At 39.7% G+C, this 20,273-nt stretch overlaps 1 protein-coding gene across 2 annotated transcripts; it reads right to left on the reverse strand.

Moving 5' to 3' along the window:
• Positions 1-10,322: 10,322 nt before the first annotated feature.
• spdef (SAM pointed domain containing ets transcription factor) lies at positions 10,323-19,692 on the reverse strand. 2 transcript variants are annotated; one of them, XM_030728623.1, is made up of 6 exons: positions 19,574-19,692; positions 13,692-14,145; positions 12,776-12,973; positions 12,597-12,644; positions 12,160-12,294; positions 10,323-11,403 (listed from the first exon to the last, which is right to left on the reverse strand). In XM_030728623.1, the coding sequence occupies exons 2-6, from the start codon at positions 14,134-14,136 to the stop codon at positions 11,225-11,227; spliced, it is 1,005 nt and encodes a 334-aa protein (XP_030584483.1). In that variant the 5' UTR covers positions 14,137-14,145; positions 19,574-19,692; the 3' UTR covers positions 10,323-11,224. The 2 variants fall into 2 exon arrangements, with proteins under 2 accessions (XP_030584483.1, XP_030584484.1); XM_030728624.1 differs by having other exon boundaries at positions 10,326-11,403; positions 12,190-12,294; positions 19,574-19,689.
• Positions 19,693-20,273: the final 581 nt, after the last annotated feature.

Raw genomic sequence — 20,273 nt, forward strand, 5'->3', positions numbered from 1 at the left:
ATTTTGGGAAATGCGTATGTTCGCTTTTGTCCTGACTGATGAGATGAGAAGATTTATACCGCTTGAATGTGCGTCTACAGCTAGTTATTCAAAGGTAACAAAGACATAGGCATATCTTTTGTGTCTTATCCGGAGAGACGAGACAATAATACTCTCACCAAGTTTGTTGTCTTAGTTATGCTGTAGTCACAGTAGGGAAAACAGTGGTTTGAGACCAAAAGTATTGGAACTGTGTGCAATAAACTTGCAATCTTGTCGACTTCAAAATTGTTGCTCTGAAGACCATGACCAGGTCTGCAACCGTTTGCAGTCAGTTGCCAGTGGTTATGATAAATCAGCAAAAATTGCAAATCTGTTGCTGTCTACATACACAGAAAATAACATTCACAGTCCAGTCAGAACCTCAAAGATCTGAAACAGAAATTCCTCCACAAATAGTGACACAGTTGCTGCAGGATGGCAATTCTTCTCAGACTGATTGCAACATTTTTGCAATGTGTTTATAAATTAGATGGCAGTTATTTGCAAACCTTCACCAAGCTGTCTGAGAGTGATTGCAGTCAACCCAAGTCAGACTGCAATTGTTTGCAGACAGGTTGCTTCCCACCAGGTGACCTGTGCAATCACCATGTGACTGAAAGTGGCCGCCCACTGAAGCTGACGGTGTTGCATGCTCAGGCTTTGGGAAACCAGTTGGTCACCATACCTGCTTTCAGTTAGTTTCTGACAGCAAAAAATTTAAATGCAATCACCAGGCAACCACTGATTTTTTTTTTTTTTTTTTCATAATCATAACAAAGTTGCTGTCCTGTTTATGCTCATGTGACTCAGCCATTGTCAGCAACAACATTGTCAGAAATTGCAGCAGCTGTATCTGCCTTCGCTTCTTTGCTCCGCCAATGGTCCCTTCTCCATTTAAAGAATTGTATATTCAGAGTTGTATTTTTTTTAAGTCAGAACAACATGAACGCTACAAACACGATGTGGTTCATCTCAGCTCAGGGTGTCTAAACAACCCAGTAATAGCTGTTTCAGTGGCTACTGCTCTACCTGAGCTAATATGAGCGATCTTGGTTAGTATTGTCTTGCTAACCTACCAGAAAAGAAAAAGACAACAACAAAAAAAAAAACAAAACAGGAGCGTGGGCTTCTCTGACAGGCTGTTGGTGTACTTAACCACACAGTAAGTCATATTATTTGTCAGATAATTCTATTATAAATGGCACCAACAGCACAAACAGTTTTTTGGCAGTTCTGCAGTGGCTTCAGATTTCAGCAGTGGTTTAACACACAGCTAGTGCATGCAACAGGTAGTTTCTGATACTGGGACACTCAAACCACAGAAGCTAAACTAAAACATGGGAAATCTGAAATAGTAAAAGCTACTTTCCCCTAAAGGGGATTTGTGTCTCTGGACAAATCCCCTTTAGGGGTTGTAATAGCACAAGAGGTTATTTAGAGGTTTTGAGTTAATGTAGAATACAAACAGAGTTGTATCAGTCTTCTCATCTTACCGTTTGCAAGAAAGCGAGAAGCATATTTTCCCAGAATGCTGAATTAATTCTTTAATGCCTTGACTTGTTTTCGTGCGCCACTCTACAGCATGTCTCTGAATTAGCATTTTCAAACCAGATAAAAGACTGCTCCCCATCAGTACAAAAAACACACATGCAGTCACTCTAAGCCGAGCTTGTCTTTGAAATGGAAATATGTACTCTACCAAACACGGCGAGGATTGTTTACATTAACCCCCGCTGTCCCGCCCATCTACAGCAGCGTGCCCGTTAAGGCTATTACCTTCAACTGAGTTTCTCCTTCTCTGCTTGTGTTAATAATGTCAACACCGTGAACAAAAGCCTGCCTAGAGATATAAAGCAGCTGTTTTGTATGGAGTTTAGCTTAATTTTACACTTCACATTTTGACACTTGTTTGGTTTGAGTGAATGTGAGTGATTTGGCATTATCAGCTCTGTGATTAGGTGCATGCTGATGCTCCCACACGCTGCTTGCTCATCTGATCTGAACTGAACCAGTGCATGGCCTTGATGAGTTTCCACCAAGTTATTAACTGAATTTTGATTAAATTAATACTCCTGCACTGTCAGGATGATTAAGACCTCTTTCACCGTGTACCAGAAATGCAGACTATTCAGTTTTGGGTCTTTGTGTTTAAATGCTTTTGCTTGAATCAAAATCTGTAAAGATTCAGAGTGTATGTGTGTGTGTGTGTGTGTGGCCCTGCGGTACGGGGTTTAGATTGGTTTACTACTGGAGAAGACTGCTCTTTTGTCAGTGAGGAAGGCAGGTGTTCTCTTACTGATGCAGTTAGAGAAAGCTGCAATGAGAAAAGCGGAAAGAGGATCCGTCTCTGAAATATTGATGAGATATTCGCCTTTTCTGCTACATGAACTAAATTTGTTTCTACAGGATCCAGGAGGGAAATGTCTCCTGTTGTGGTATTAAAGGCTCTGTATGCTTTTTTTTTTAAGTGTGGCCTCTGTTAGCACTGGATTCAGAGTGGTGAAATATATACTGCCTTACCAAAATCTGCAACCTTGCCCCTCCAAAGACTCTCAGCCACCGCCTTCAGTGAAGTGAAAGAGAGCTCATCACCACAGAATTCGACTCCAGAAGATCACTTTACACCAACATGACACGCAGACTGTCTTTGACTGATTGATGATTACATAAATTTAAATACTTCAGCATCTTAACTTAAATGTATCTTTGTATTTGAAACTGAACTGGTCTGTTTACAAGTTTAATGTAAAGGGGAAAAAAAAGCTACAGCTGCAGCATCCACTGTGAAACTCCTGAAGGAAGGGAAACCATATTTAAAAACACTCAAACACTCCTCTCTTGTCTATTGCTCATGCTGCAAACTAGAGGGCTTTCGTTCTTTCTTTCTTTTAGCATAGTGCTGTAATTTTCAAACTGTAGTGCCTGTTCGAGCAAAAATAAAAGATGTCAAAGAAAACTGAGGCACACAAGTCTGAGTCTAAGATTAAAAACCTTAAGCACACTCGTCACTGACCCAAACCAAGCAATACAAAATGAGGTGGTACATAAACATCAATATTATGATGTAATTTGGCTTAAATTAGAAATATCCAGCAGTAAAAGGTCCAGCATTCAACTGTTAGGTAAGTAAAAGTGGCATGGTATTTTAACAAAGTATAAAGGTTAAATCCTCCTGTATTTAGCAAAATGGCCTTTGTTAGAGCCACAATATAAAACGGGCTGATTATGATGTATGCTTAAAATAAGGTGGAGCCACTTTGAGCAGAGATTACATGTTGATGTTTAAGCGTCACATTTTTATACCATATCTAGCTGTCAGTTGAATTAAGGAGAGTACAAAATTACTGTTATTTGTGTGTGTGTGTGTGTGTGTGTGTGTGTGTGAGTGAGAGAAAGAGTTCCTTTTACCAATCCACGAAACAAAAAATATGTTAAAATCAAGCTATGAGAAGTAAATTTTCATCAGTATTTTCCTTATTTTCTCTTCCTTCCTATAACAAATTCAGAAAACTGGAAGAATTGCTCAGATCCTTGTGTAAAAGTATCAATACATTAAAATAAAATTAAGAGCACATGCATATTACCAGCTAAACATCCTTGAAAAAGCAGAAGCAGAAGCAGAAAAAATGGCTACAATCATGCATTTATTCCTATTAGACATTACAGAAATGTGATAAGCAGGTTAGTGCATTTTACTGTCAAATGAATTGAGCTTTTGTGTGCTGCAGCCTGCTGTTGCTTCCAGCAATGACACGGGGATACTTGCTCTGTGATAAGAAAATAAGGACATCTATAGATTGCTTACACCTTCATTAGTGCCAATAACACAAATATCTAAACATCCAATCACATGGCAGCCAATCACTCGGTGCATTTAGACATTTTGAATTTTATTTGTGTAGTGCCAAATCACAACAGTTGCCTCAAGGCGCTTTATATTGTAAGGTAGAGACCCTACTATTATTAGAGAAAACCCAACAGTCAAAAGGACCCCCTATGAGCAAGCACTTGGCGACAGTGGGAAGGAAAAACTGCCTTTTAACAGGAAGAAACCTCCAGCAGAACCAGGCTCAGGGAGGGGCGGTCATCTGCTGCAACTGTTGAGCTAATGGGATTTCCCACCACACAACCGTGTCCAGGCTTTGGAGAGAATAGTCCAGAAAGAAGAAGGCAACAGTAATTCAAATAACCACTTATTACAACCAGTGTAGAAGAGCATCTCAGAACAAACAACAGCGGAAGACCACACAGGTGCCACTCCTGTCAGCTAAGAACAGGAAACTGAGGCTAGAGTTCCGACTGGCTCACCAAAATTGGATAAAAGTGGGAAGTGGGATGAGTCTCAATTTCTGGGCAACATGGTAGAGTCAGAATTTCATGGAAACTACATGAAACCATGGATCCATTCTGGCTTGTATTGATGGTTTAGGCTAGTGATGGTGGTGTAATGGAGTGGGGAATATTAGATAATTAATGCCTCAGCTTACCTGAGAATTTTTGCTGACCATGTCCGTCCCTTAATGACCACTGTTTGGTCAGTTGTGATGAACAAAGGGGGATTCTCAGTTTTCTGTTTTTTTTTCAAATCAGAGGAAAATAAATATCAAAATATATTCAGTGAGAGGAAACTCCTTTTTAAACAGCTGCTAGGAGATTATTTAATGACGATAACTTGACATTTCTTCCATTTATGATTTCATAAAGATGCCACTGCCTGCCACAAGAGGGCACCATAACCCAAGAATCTCTAAATATGTTTCATTATAAGCAGTCTAACAAATAGCCATGCAACTACTGTTATAGTTTTATATATCCAACGAACCCTACTAGTAAAAATAAAACAAACATCATATTAAAGCTGACTGATCAGGTCTGCACACATTCATATTTTGACAGATGCATCAGAGAGCGACTCAGGTTTCAGTATTTGCCCAAGGATACTTTGGCACGCAGACTGAAGCAGCCAGGGATTGAACCACCAACCTTCCAATTAGTAGGTTCCCTGCTCCACCTCCTGAGCTAGGTCAAAGCACTTTCTACTGCAAAACACACTTGACCTTTTCACATATATTCATGCAGCACTTTTGTCTATATGTTTACACACTTTATTCACCTTGCATTGACATCCATTGCCAAGTTAGGCTCACCAATTAACTGAAGATACCTGGCTTTTGTTTGTTTGTTTGTTTGTTTTTTTTGGGGGGGGGGGCTAGCACTGTGGAAAGAATGCAGAGTACACGGAGGAAACCCATGCAGGTGCAGGGAGAGCACGGAGACTCTGTGTAGCAGGGAGCCAAGGGCATTCAAAGAATTCCTTTCACATGAGGCATGAGGCAGTGGTCCTAACTTACAGAGCTACCACTGACAAAATTTATGGTTGTTGATTTTTGTCTTATAGCATCACATGATTCCTAAGGAAAGTCTGCAATGGAAAATAACTCTTACAAAACTAGCTGTTGTTTTTCTAAGCACATTTTGTGGTTGGGTGGTTATTTCTTTTTCTCACTGACAGCTGTCCAAACACAGACAGTAGAACATTTATTGGCAGTCCTTAACTACTATCAAATACCAAGACATTTTTTATTTAATTTTCATCTTGTATTTCATCTTTCATCTGGTCAGAAGGGTTAATCAGTACTGTCATTACCTGAAACTTCAGCAAGGTGTTGTCTAAAATAATCACAGATATCACGCAGTCATAGCTTTCGACCTAAAGGTTAACATTTTAATCCCCGTTGAGTCTTTTAATTCGTTTTTCCCTATGTGTCAGACTGCACACAGGGAAACATGGATTAAGAGGCTCATGAGTCTCAGTTCACCTCTTACTCATCAAAAGAGCCGCGTTTTATTAGCAAGAGTAAACTAGTCCACATAGCTCCGGGCCACCTCATTTTGGCAGATGTTCACTCCCTGGCTCACTGCAAAATAAAGTGCAGTTGCGAAATCTCTCAAAACCAGTTGGACTTCATGAAAGCTCAGTTAGAAGTGGGAAAATGGACTGGCTCTTATATAATGCTTTTCTACTCTGTGCATTTTATACAGCATGTCTCATTCACACACACATTCATGCAAGCACGTTCTAACATTCACACTCTAATGGAAACATCAGGAGCAATTTACCCATGCAGACTAGAGCAGCCATAGATCAAACCAGTGACCTTCTGATCAGATAACCTGCTCCATCTCCTGAGCTACAGACAATCCAACAATATGACAATAAGGACATGAACTGGAAAAGAACATGTAGCCTTTTAGGGACTTCACAAAGTTGATTTTGCATTATTTATTGCTTAGAGACAGCAAACAGATCTGATTAAAGACTAAATGAAATGTGTTCTCCTTCAGCAGATGTTTAGTTAGACATTTCCAGATGTGTTAAACTGGTGTGAAAAAACAGAAAACCAAAACATTTTACATAAAAATTCATGAACATGTGTGAAACTGAGAGGTGGAGCAGCTTTTAGTTTTGTGGGAATCAGTATCAGACAGAGGTGATCTGTGACCTCTAGAGACTTTACAGACATGGTAAAAAGAAAATACAGGTTTTACACAACAGGACATAATATAAAAATCATCTGGTCCTTAAAATGAGCTAAATATATAAATATAATTATTTGCATATCCCCTTGGGGATAAATAAAGTATCAATGACACATGCCAACACCTTATTATTTATTTAAATGCAGAATCAGTGTGTGAAAAATTACACGGGAATTAAAAAGGTAAGTAGCAGCTAGGTTATTAATTGATCATCAACAAGTATAAGCACCTCTACATGTGGAGCATTCAGGTGTGTGTGTTAATGTAACACAGAGGAAAGACATCAGCAATGATACTAAAGAAGCAGTTGTTGCTTTCCCTCAGTCTGGGAAGGGTTATAATGGTATTTCCAAATAATTTGAAGTCCATCTTACTACAGTAGAATAAGATTGCGAATACAAGCGGCAGAAATGAGTTTCCTTCGGAGGGTGGCTGGCCTCTCCCTTAGAGATAAGGTGAGGAGTGCGGCCATCCAGGAGGGGCTCAGAGTAGAGCCGCTGCTCCTCCACATCGAAAGGAGCCAGTTGAGGTGGCTCGGGCATCTGATTAGGATGCCTCCTGGCCGCCTCCTGGGTGAGGTGTTCCGGGCATGTCCCACCGGGAAGAGGCCCCATGGTAGACCCAGGACACGCTGGAGAGATTATGTATCTCGGCTGGCCTGGGAACGCCTTGGGGTCCCTCCGGATGAGCTGGAGGAGGTGGCTGGGGAGAAGGAAGCCTGGGCTTCTCTGCTTAGGCTTCTGCCCCCGCGACCCGGCCCCGGATAAGCGGAAGAAAATGGATGGATGGATGGACTTACTACAGTAAGAAAAATGCTTTTGGCTGCTCCTTTACTCACAGTCACAGTGGGTAACACTGCATATTTGATGCAGTGGATTTTTACATTGGATGCCATTCCTGTAGCAACCTTCAATGGATTTGTATCTCCTCCTTAAACCTGGATTCTCTTTAAAGTTTGCCAGCGGGCGACTTCTTTGGTTGCCAAAGGATTTCTGGTTGTATGGAAGTCTATGGAAAAACTGCCCTCAGCTCATGAATCCTGTGACCGCAATAAAAACCTTTCCTCATGGTATTATGGGTTTGAACACTAGTTCACATCACACTGAATAAAACAGCTCATTTTGTAACTTCCCAGAGTCAGAGAGGAGGATATTTCTTATTTTCTAAATCTGATAATTTTTAAACAATATTGGACCTTTCCACTTTAGGTAGAACTCTGCACTTCAGGAAAAAAAAAAACATTTGCACATTAAGAAGAATAAACTTCCACATGAGACCTATTAAATATGTGTTTATTTTTTTTAAATTGAATATTTCAGTGGTGTGTGGGTGATTCTCTCTTCCAGGCACTCAGCCAGCTACTCTTTGTATGGTGAACAGAGCCTGCAAGAAAGTGACAATATTAGCCATAGGACTGTTGTTGATCACCTTGTCTAAGTGCATTTGTGCAATTTATGTGTGTTAATTTAGTGCAACATTGCCGGGTGTAGCACCCACTCACCTGTTTTTCTCTTTTATCCTCTCCAGGATGTTTATTGTGTCCCTGGGGGCAGGAAAAACCAAGGATGAAATTGTGTGGGGGAGTTGCCCGGGATTTTTAGGTGTTTAACTGGTGGTTTTAAGGTTTTCTTATTATTTGTGCAGTGTCGGTGACAGTTTTAATTCTGGTTTATAATATAGGAAGTTGTTACATAATTTAATTGCTTTTTTCTGAAAGATGGAAACACTCCTAGAATGATATGAGCAGTGAGTGAGGTTCATCAGCAGCAGGGTATAAAAGGATGCCTGCTGCCCGCTTAGTGATTGTTGCTGGTGGAGGCCACAAAAGCTCTGTAAATTTAAAACCTTCTATTAAATAAATAACGTAAGAAAAGTAGGCCTGCACCATACTCTGCCTCTGCCTTCCTTGATTGTAACCTAACAATCACACTGGACAGCAGCCATGGGCCTATTCTTGCTTTTAATTCCAGTTGATTGCTTTTCTCTTTTTTTCCCCACCCAAAACCATAACTCACACATCAGGTGAAGATGACTTCTGCCACCAAGTGTACTTCATCCACCATTTGGCCAGATATTCATCACACATCTACATTCTGGTAGAGAAAACTAAGTCTAAATTCATGTGCTACATTCTTTTTAGCTTAATTCTCAGGAGCAACAGAAAGCATCTGGCATGGGTAGAGTAACCAGGTGTCCTAATATATTGCACAGCAGTTTTTTTTTTTGTTTTTTTTAACCACTTGTTTTTAGTTTAATTGGCTCCGGTTTGCAAAGTCAACATGTGAGTCACAAGAAACTTTTGCCAATCTATGAAAGAGCAGTTAACAGTTTTAACAGTTATTGGGAACAGATGGGTGTAAGAATACAATAAAAACAAAAATGTAGCTATTTTAAAAATTCAGCTTTAGACCCATATTGTCCCACACAAACGTATTCTTTCTGCAACAATAATTTGTAGAGATCTGGTCAACATGGGTATCGAACGAGCAAAGCCCATGACCAGGTTTTGCAGCAGGATGAACATCAGTCCAGGTGAAGCTTCTGCGCAGAGCCCAAAGGATACTAATGGACTCCCACACACATCCTGTTCACCCTGCCGCCATCAGCAGCAACAGAAGTATCTGCTAACAAATGTCTAGACTTCACAGCAGCTTCCTTATGTGGGATTAATAAACTCTTTATCCAGACTTCATAACCAAAAAATAACTTTGTCTTAGTTGAAGGGGAAACTACGTGTGCAGTTTTGCTGTTATGGTGCAGTTAAATTATTTCAACTCTTGACTTTTTGATTGTTCACCAGTAGGTTGACAGGGACAGCATGAGCTTTGCAGGTAAAGAATTGGGTAAATTAAAAACAAGTTATCCCTTATCTGTCACAGCGGGACTCTGGGCTTTGGGTTCAAGCCTCCTGGTTGGCTGGAGCCTCTCTGTGTGGGGTTTGCATGTTCTCGCCGTGCCTTTGTGGTCACTCCAGTATCTTGCTACAAACAGTCTTCTCAAACTTGCCCCACTTTATAAGTTGGAAAAAAAAAAAAAAGAAATCTCAATAAAATGGATCATGGATCTCCATTATAAAACAAGCAAAATCTTTATTATTCTCTCTATAAAAAATTTCATTCAACTTATTTTCACTCCATATTTTTCCCCCGCTAGTCCACACCCCAGCTAAAGCGGTACAGTAATCCCTCGCCACTTCGAGGACTCGCTGTTTCGCGGTTTTTTAATCAATATTAGTGTAAAATATTTATTGTGGTATTTTCGATGTTTCGCGGGTTTTTGCGGTACTCGTTCTTCACCTGCGTAGTATGTGTTGTACAGTAATGTATATATTTGGTGTATAAGTGTGTGGGGAGGATTCATAAGTGATAAGTGAGGGATTACTGTACTGTGTTTGAGGACAGCGCAGCTTATGAAGTACTGGGCTAACTTCTAAATTGGCTGCAAGAATGAATATGTGTGTGAATAGTTGTCTGTCTCTCTCTGCTAGCCTGGTGATAGCAAGGGTGTAGGTTTGGAATCAACATTACTAGGGACATGTGCCAAATCGGGTTCCAGTGAGGTAATTCAGAAATATTGGCAGGGACACAACTGCCGTCCTTCACCACTGGTCCCAGAGATAGGCTGGCAACCTCTCCAGGGTGTTCCTCTGACCCTATGACAGCTGGGATGGGCTCCAAAGTCCAAAGTACAATAAAAACAGAATGGAAAACAAAATAAAACAAACAAAAAAACATCAATTTAATAATTAATCCTGAGTGGGATATTAATAATTGCAAGTCAGTCCAATAACAGTTCAGACATTTTACTGAAAACATCAGGAAAAAGTTAGGGGGAAAAAATTATTTCATATTCCAGGATCAATGAATTTGTGGAACATGTCATTCTCAGGTAAAACTTCATTTTTATTACATATTTTGTATGTGATTATTCATTTCAGGTCTTTTTCTTTTCTTTTCTTTTGAAAACTTTGGGATTCAGACACCCGCAGCATTAATTGCAGTGTACAGCTATATAAATGGACCAGGCAGGGTAAACTATATAAAGCCCCTCAAAGGAGAATGCATCACACTTAAGAAGTTATAATTAGAAAACAAAAATATATACAAGTGCCCCATCAACATTCCCACAGCAGGGTTTGGAACAATGCCCCAAAAGAGGAAGCCTCCTTTTCAGTACTTTTAAGATGAGCTACAAAGAAGAGAGTTTCCTGTTCAGACAAAGCCAGTGCAGCTGTAGACGCTTTTATCTGAGCGATCAGTTGTAACGCTTTATATGAGTTCAAGATATCTGGGATTCATAGTAAAGAAATATAAACAGGCAGATCATGCAAATAATAAGGCAGTTCATTTATCATTTTTTCTGTTTTGTTTTGTCTATTTTGAATCTCTTATCTGTTTGCTTCATTTTGCAGCAGGAAAAAGCCTCAACAGCCACACTGTTTTGTCTCTTCCTGTCTGGCTCTGCACAGATAAAGTTTCATCCAGCTGCTGCCAGCTGTTACTTCCGTGTTGGCAGTGGAGGTGTGTTCCATTGGGGTTAGTCAGTGCACATGTTCCATGCCACCTTTTCATGTCAGGGATTAGATGTTTCAGGTGCATGGTGACACAATTTGTCCTTTTTAGTTTGTAAGTTCTCGTCTCGTCCTTCCATTCTGCTTGCAACCTCATACTGGGTGCACAAACTGGTACACCAGTCTCTGAGACACGTCAGGCTTGCGGATGATGCCTTTCTTGTAGTACTGACGTATGGAGCGGCTCAGCTTGTCGTAGTTCATTGCAGGCCGATTCTTTCGGAGCCCCCACAGTCTCGCGACGTGAGCAGAGTCTTCGATTTTGAAAATGCCTGGTGGGAATAAAAAGTGGTTTCACATTTATTGCCACACACTACAACATTTACAAAACAGTGGGTGATTATATTTTATGCATGCACATAAAAAGAGATGCAGAGATTAGTCCTCCATGCACACCAATATTTAATTTGTCATATTTTTTGCCTTTAAGGCATTAAAAAAACCAATAAACAGAAACCTGACACACTTAAGACATTCTTTCCTTTACTGTTTCACTTTAAATATGCTTTAACAGTCTTATTGGGCTTTTTATTAACTTATAGTGTTGTACTGTATAATTTATCAATTTGACAGTTGTACTACAGGCTGCAAAAAAGGGGTCCTGCAAACTCTGAAGCTCAGCTTTAAATAGACTTTAAATAAAGTTAGCACTTATCTACAATTGTTTTACAATTTCTTTATTGTAATAATGCAGAATTTTATGAAGAAAAATGTACTCTCATCTGAAATATTTTCATTTTTTGAATTCACTGTCAACGTTTTGGAGCTTTAAAGCAATGAAATCTGCATAACTCTGGATGGCAGATGAAGTACTAAACTATATAAGAGATGTTAAATAAGAAATAAGAAGTTGGAATACAATGTCTTACAAAATATATTGTTAATTATGGTCAATTTTTCTTGCTTTATTTAAAAAAAATACCAGTTTAATTATAGTTTTATTTCTGTGTTCAAGGACTAAAAAGGGCAAAATTCAAATGCCTGGAGATACACTTGTAGTAAATAAAAAAATAAAAAAATTAAAGTACCTTTTTCTTTGTTGAGCCAGCGAATGCAGCGTCCATAGTTGTGAGGTTTGAGCAGGAGCTCCCTGAGGAACTGCCAGAGATGAATAGGTTGACCTGAACACGATGAATCTGCCTCTGACCACAGCTCCTCGCTGCCTGCACAGAAAAACAAACCCATTCAGTCCTTTTGGTCATTGTATATCACTGCACTGAGAAAATCCCCAAGAAGATTAAAAAACCCTTTAATTGGGACACAGAAAACATATGATGCAAAAGCTTGATTTGCACCGAGATTCTAAAGCACATGATTGTTAGCTTATATAAAACAAGATCCAGGTGTTTGGGGAAAGTGTGTTAAAATTACACTGTGCATTAGATTTATTCTGTGAATACAACATTGTAGCTAATGCAAACATATGCAAAAAAAAAAAAAAAAAACATACGCAAAAGAATCCTACCTGTAGTTTTGGTATCCCCAATTGAAAACCGCTCCTTCATCCATGCAGCTGGAAAGAAAATAGAGGCAGAAGTAATAAAAATTTTCACCCACTTAAAATTCACAGCAGCCAAACATCAGATAATAAAGTCATCAAAGCAGGTGCAGCAAGCTGTTTTGAACTTGCTAAATGAATATTACCTGACTTCCATATGTCCAGGTGTGCGTGCAGCGTGTCTCCGCACTGCGGGGAACGCTGGCGAAACTCCTCCTCGCTCATGGCGCACAGATCCTTTCCCGTCAGCTCCTGGAAGGCCTTTCCTGCATGGGGCAGTCTGTACAGATGTTCAGTCCAGAGCAGCCACTTCTGGACATTCGCAGTGTTCCACTCTATTGGATCTACAAACAGAAAGAGATACGAAAGCGGTGAGAAAACGTCCAGCTGCCGCTGCAATAAATGACCTCGTCTGGGACCATTTCTTTAGTGACATTAATGATGTCACATGGAGTCAAGATAAGTCATTTATATTTCAGGGTTTTTTTTCACCGTTATTCTGTCTGTATTTTGTTTGACTTTTACACACAATAAATCTGCTGAAACCACAAGATAATCATGCTGTTATGCCACTACAGTTTTAATCAGTAGAACAGATGACTGGGGATCGCATAGGTTTACAACAGCCAGAAGCCATACAATACATGAAAAACGCTTCCTCTGTTTGTTTTGTGAGCAGGAGAGGCCTCGCCCTTAAGACTGTGTACACGTCTACTGGCAGGCAAGAACCATCACTATTACAGTCCAGGCTAACTCATGCAAAGGTCGGATTAAACAGATCCTGGAGCAGGTAAATACAGCTTTGCGTCAGCAAGGATATGATTTAGGAGATCTGTCATTTTGCCTGGGCTATCCATACAAATACATGTTGATTTTGGGAGTAAGATCCAGTATCTCTGAATCAATACTCCCATATTTGCAAATAAAGAGCAACATTTCAATATTTTTTTGAGTATGAAATATGCTTTGTTTACTTTTAAATTTAGTTTCTTTGTCAGTTATGTGCCTTAATACTGTAAACACCCACTGCAGCAGCAGCAGGTTTGTTGGAAAGCTGCCTACCTGGAGTGATGTTGAGCAGTTTGCAGGCCGTTTCAATGTCCTTCAGTACTTCTCCTACAACCATGCTCTGCACCTGTTCCAGAGATCGCTCCTCCTCCTGCCCCTCCAGCCCAGGAGAGAGTCCCTGTTCCTGGCTATCAATGACCGGGCACTGCTCTGGTTCCTCTCTGGGTTCTGGCCGGCTCATGGGTAAAGCCAGTGTTGGAGATGCCTCTGAAACTTTCACCAGCCATGTGGCATCTTCTGTGAGGAGCATGTCGAAGCAGGAGAGGTAGACGCCTGGCACGCCACGCTCTGGGGCTTCTAAATTTGGCTTGGTTTCACCCATCTTCCAGGGGTCTTCACAGCCTCCGCTTCGTTCCAGGATGGAGAGGGAGTCCTCTCTCATCCCAATCCGGGATCCATATGTTGTGGTTTCTGATACACTACCCACTGGGTTTGACATAACTGGTACCTGGTAGAAAAAAAAAAAGAAACACAAGAAGCCACTGTAAATTTCTAATCTGTGACCTAAAAATGACCCGAAAGTGATGCAAAATCTCTGATTAAAAAGTTTAAATATTCAAAGCATCCTCTGTCTGTAACAAAAGTACTTGGTAACAGGTATCCACTTAAATCTGCAGCTGACAATAGCTCATTAAAGGTAATCCAGTCTGAAAAAAAAATGGTGCAACATGCAACAGTTTGATAAAAAAAAAAATCATCGATGTCATAATTATAATACCTTTGCCAACAGTTCCTTTCCTTCTTTTCTCCAGCTACTAAAACAGCGACTCTGTTAGTTTTGTAGTGCACTCCATCAGAGTTGTACGTGTGAATGTGCAGAGAAGTGAGGTGAGGCTGTGCTGGCTTAGGCTCTATAAGAAGCTCTATAAGTCTAATGGAGATACTGATCCTTAAAAGAGTTAAAACACACACAGCACTGACAGGCATGGGGCAAAATGGATTTGACTGAGTCTCTTATGTGAGGGTCACTGGCCCAGAATGGTTCATTTCTTGGGGGTAGGTGACTTGTATTGAGACCCAAAACAGCTCTGCTGTCTGCCCCGGCTTTCAAGGTGCCGTCTCTGCAGCCCTCTGTCTCCACTGTCAGCTGGAGATTTTAATCAAATTGAAGTTAGGTAATGTGGAGAGAAGAGCATGCATAAAATCTGCCCAGCCATAATGTCTGTTTATGAAGACTAGGCTGACAGGTACAACAGCCCTTTTATAGGAGGTTGCCTTCAAAAGTGTAAACTTATGGTGGTAAGCTGTAGCACAAGCGTAATCTCTATTATGGCACCTATAATGTGTACCTGCCACAGCTGGTATATGGGAAGACACAGCAGCAGGTTATCAGCAGCTGTGGCTGATGCCACAGTAAAGGAAGTGTGCTCCCACAGAGCACATGTTCAGGGAGAGTCACAGCTTAATTTGTCCAAAAAGCAAACAATTAAAGTCTCATAAAATCTGCAAAATGATATGCAACACTCAGTGAGTCAAAATCAACTGTAAGGGCAAATTTGAAATGATTGTAGATGACACGAAAGCTTCCTGCAAAAGAAACTTTTTTTTTTTCTTCAGATGCAAAAAAAAGAACCAATTTACTCCAAGTAAAAAAAATTAAAAAATTGCAACAACTGCACATTTGTCAGCCATGCTGCATCGGCCACGGTCTTATTGTTGTTTTGCTCTGTTGCTCATGCTGTTTGTGCATCTACTCTTGTTCTGTTGTTTGTATTGTAACATCATTAAAAATACCTTTAGACCTACTTGCCATCGTACCGGTTCTGTTCTGTAAATATCGTTGTTTTGTTGCCTGTAAGGAAATTAACGTTACATTTTTCCACTTTAGTTTACACATGCAAGCATGTACTCATTATCACCAAAAATAGGAGTTCAGAGCCAGTTCTTTTTGTCCAATATCAAAATTAACCAACTCAGCTGGGAATCCTGGTCTGTGATGTGTGTTTACAGGTTACACACTACTGTTTTTAACTGTGACATCTATTAAACTTAAGTAAAAACAATCTCGTTGGTCTCCTTTTGAGCTCAAGCATATCAGCCTGCAGAGGAATACATGGCTCATGTGGCTATACTCACCTATAAAGACATGTAAAATATCCAATAACTGGGTGTGCATTTATGTACTGTGACTGTCTTCAAGACAGCAGGATGGTCATCACACTGTCAACCATCAGCCTGATGTTTGTTCATGTGTTGGTGTTACATGGTGGGGTTGCTGTGAGTGTGTGTAAATGTGTTGATATGTTCAGGGATGGATTCACTTGTTTTCTTAAGAAAACATTGATTAAAAAGAAAGAAAGAAAGAAAACACTGATTGTAAAGCAACCTAAAACTGTATTTCCACTGTTACCAAACTTACTTAAAGTTAAATTAAGTTAAATTAAGATTGTGCCTGCACCCCCATTCTTTTTTGATCTGGATCTGGACCTTGGATCTCAGCATGCCATGCTGTCTCCCCAGTCTGCCTTTTATCTATAAACTTCTCGTAAACTATAACCCACTCTCCCTTTTACTCCATCAGAAGTCAGATTAAAAGCCACCGGTATCCCGGCCTGCCACTGTGTGTCAACTTTGCTCTGTAACAGCTTGCGCTAAGCCCATTAGCAAAGCAAATTTAGCCATATTACCATCTTCCAAAAGGAAGAGGGGACACCAGAGAAAGACACAAACACATCCCCCTACAGAGAGGGATTAAGACCCTGACTGATCTCTAAATGAGTTTGGTCAAGACGCTGATATTCATTTCAGGAGCATTAGCGCTTGCTCCATTTACTGAGTAAAGTCAGCCTTGCAATCAGAAGGAATAGGACTCCATCCATGCTGGCATCCACCCTGGGAACCATACTTTTTTCCATCTGCTTGGTCTTATTTAACATAAATAAGGTGATTATGTGAGGTGAAGTTTGTATCACTGCCTACGATTTTGTATGGCTACAGCTGTGTGAAGAGATTTTTACCTAAATTGCCTTTTTCTAAGATTAAAGCCCAAACTGTGTATCATATTTTTACTACAAAAATTGTAGATTTTATTTAACAATCACCACTCTTGAGCCAATTCATCATTGTTGTTGAACATATGAAAAAGATAGCTAAGTGTTTGAATTTTTAAAAAGTGAAAGATTAGATCTATTAGGTCTGAAAGCATCTATCTCATCATAATAAAAACACACGCAGTGTTCTACTGCTGTTGTTTCAGTCTAGATTTAAAGGTGTGCATACAGCCAGGCGTGACTGTTTGCCATGCGAGCGTCAAAGGAGATCTTCTTCTCCCTGTTACTGTTTCTCATGGGGAAATTTTGGAAGCACTCAGGAAGTCACTGTTCAGAGAAAAGCAAACAGAGAAAAGAGCTTCTTCTTGCTCAGTGCGACTGTTGCTTGGAAAGAGAAGTTTGCTGGTTGGAGGAAGCGATTTAGATCTGCAGACTGCTCTCTTAGGGATTTTTTTCATTGCAGCAGTGGCATGTGCAGGTGCTCTGTTCACATTATAAATTAGGTTCAGCTTATGTGCTTATGAATTGCAATAAAGGTTTATTGCTTTATACATTTATTTATACATTGCTTTATAATACCGATTATGTTCAATTCATTTTTTAAAAACATTTTTCCAGCAACCCATGCAGACAGGGGATGCAGGTGCACTTGATAATTGATAGCTGCTGTTAGTCAGGTGTGCATGCATTAAGCCAATATTCAGCTAAACCATTGCAAATGCTTTGATGTTGGTCTAAATGAATTTTGACTAGAATTAATTATTCTAATGATAAACTTCATAGAGCGAGACCTGAAGATTGGAGGCATTACAAAGGCAGGATAGAAAAAATAAACATGTAGCCTCTCTTTTTCTGTAGAGAAATGATAAAGATAGTGAAGATATGAGGGCTGCTGCTGCATGGCCCCAAGCATGTTCATGGGAGCTGTGTTTAAATGGTGAATGGTCACAAGAAAAAAACACAAACAAACAATTAAAGAAGGAAGCACACACAAAAAAAAGTTCTGAAAGTGAAACAAAAGAAGACTGAGCATGATCTCGAGCTGCAGTATAAAGTGTGATGATGTAGAAACACGAGACATAATTCACGCAGCATGACCTTATCAGATCATGCTGCACACTGACAAACATGACCTATGTTTAATTTTATCATAAGAAGGAGAAAAAGAACACACACAAAAAAACTGAAATCGTGCAAGTGCAATAGAAATGGACAGTGAATGAGGGACTCATGGAAGAATGAACAAGGAATGAATCCTGGAAGTATCTCGACAGGAGATGCAGGAATTGTTTTATCTAGCTCCCATTATTTGAATATGAGCAGCAGATCGAAACATGAATCATCTTCTTTTTGTAAATATGCGTGTTTGAACATCATTGCAAAATTTGCATTGAAACATGACTACAGAGTAAAATGTCAACATGCTTCTTCAGAAGAGACTGTCAGATGGTTTTGAGGCTCCTGAGTGTTCGGGGCAATGCCTTCTTATACCTGAAGCAGCAGACTGTTCATGAGAAGTCAGGCTTCACCTCCTGATGGAAGCGAGAAATGAGCTAGGGTTTGTTCATTCTTTACACAAACATTACTGTTACCGTTCACGTGTAATTGTTGCAAAACTATGACAATGCGTGCCATTATTCCCGTGTTTACATGATACGATATCTCTTTCAAAGCTTTCCGAGCACTTTTGACTTCAGAACTGGTCACGCAGCGTGATGAAAGAACTGCTTCTGAGTTACTCCTGGTTGTGTAAAACCTGAGGTTATGTATGTAATATTACATACATAACCTCAGTGAATTGAATTAGGTATAGTATCAAGGTTATCAGGGAGCTGTGAACAGCCAGAAAAGAAGGTTAGGGGGACGATATGGCTTTAGCTTTTTTTTTTAACCCCACTTTTTGTATACCATTTTAGGCCTTGTCATGTTATTGTCTGTGTGATCTTGTTATATCTGTGCCATGGATCATAAAGGGATGCTTTATGAAATATAATCAGATTTATAATATTCTATATTTTAAAAGAGATGGTGTTGAATTTTTTCATAGCGTTAAACTGTGGCTTTAAAAATGTATGACCCCTTGAGACAAAGATGATTTTATACTTGTCCTTACTAAAAAGTCACGAAGCAACTGAAAAACTGCCGATTATTTTGACATGGATCAGAATACAAATGCACTCGCACCCTCGGAAATAACAGAGCAGATGATCCACTTCTGTCATTCCTGTTTTGAATTTCTCTTTCCATCTCCGGTAGTCATCGTTGTATTTGATTTCCACCTTTGATGAAAAACCACAGTGAAATCCCCTGTCTTATCCAGCAGTGACAAATCAGTGTGTTTTTTTTTTTTTTAACGTCACTCTATTGCTGTGGTTTTTGGCATTTAACTGACAGCAGCAAACCTGACACCTTTTATTTGACCACCTTTTGCATATTACCTCTGAATGGAAATTTATGCAGGTCTGCATAAGATTTCTGAAAGAAGGAGGGCAGGTCTCCTTTTATGGTCAACTGGTAATTTTTAAAATTAATTTAGTTATTTGATTAATCATTTTCTTATGTTGTTTTTAACACTGTTGACATCATATTCAATCTTTCACACTGTAGACAGAACACTTATTTACTGATCAAACCTTTTTCTAAATATATTTTAACGCTATTATAGAATATGTATGTTACTAATTAGGGTTGCTAAGAAGACTATATTTTCTTTTCTTTGAAAGATAAGGCTATTATAATGTTATCAAAAAGACTACATAACATCAAACTACAGCTTATGTCACAGATATACAGCTTGTGTCCTTTAAAGAATGGGCCTAAAATAAAATTGTGCTACAGAAACACACATCAAATATTCAAGATCTGTGTAAGACAGCAACTTCTTACCCCAGCAAAGATGCTCTGAGACTCTTGAGGCAAAGACTTGACTGGATGCTGGCAGATGTGGTGCTGTTTCCAGTCAGCGCCCAGGTGCTACCTGATGATGAAGCGCAACAGGCAGCAGGCAATCTACAGTCAGCTTCTGGGTGACAACCGTCACTGAGTCCCCAACCCGTGTTTTCTCAACGCTTCCCAGGCTTTTTTTTTTTTTTTCTTTTTCTTGGCAGAATTACACTTAACCTGAAAGTCACAGCCTAAAGCACAACTGCAAACTAACTTCAAGTGAAAGCACCTGCTGGGGGTGTGTGCAAAGGGAAGGAGAAAGGACAAGTGACTGGGTGAGTGAGTGCAAAGGAATTCCACCTCCATTGACTGCAATTTGTATTTATAGTGCAGGCATGTTTACTTATGCGCACAACTGTGTGTGCATGTGTGTCTCTCGCTTTCTCTCTGTGTGCGTATGCGCGCGCACGCGCGTGCGGGTGTGTGTGTGTGTGTGTGTGTGTCTTTGCTGATTAGCCCAGACCTCCTCAAACACTGCCAGCTGACCTTAGTGTTTAGGTGAGAGGAAAATTCAAAGTGAAGTGATTAAATAAAGAATTTTTAAAAAACTTAACAGCTAAAATTAAGTAATTATGTTGTCAAATATAAAATTTTAGCTTTTTATACTTTTCTTATCATTTTATGCTGATTTATGTTTATACTC

This window comes from Archocentrus centrarchus, chromosome 5 (genome assembly GCF_007364275.1).
Source record: "Archocentrus centrarchus isolate MPI-CPG fArcCen1 chromosome 5, fArcCen1, whole genome shotgun sequence".
NCBI classification, from domain to species: domain Eukaryota; kingdom Metazoa; phylum Chordata; class Actinopteri; order Cichliformes; family Cichlidae; genus Archocentrus; species Archocentrus centrarchus.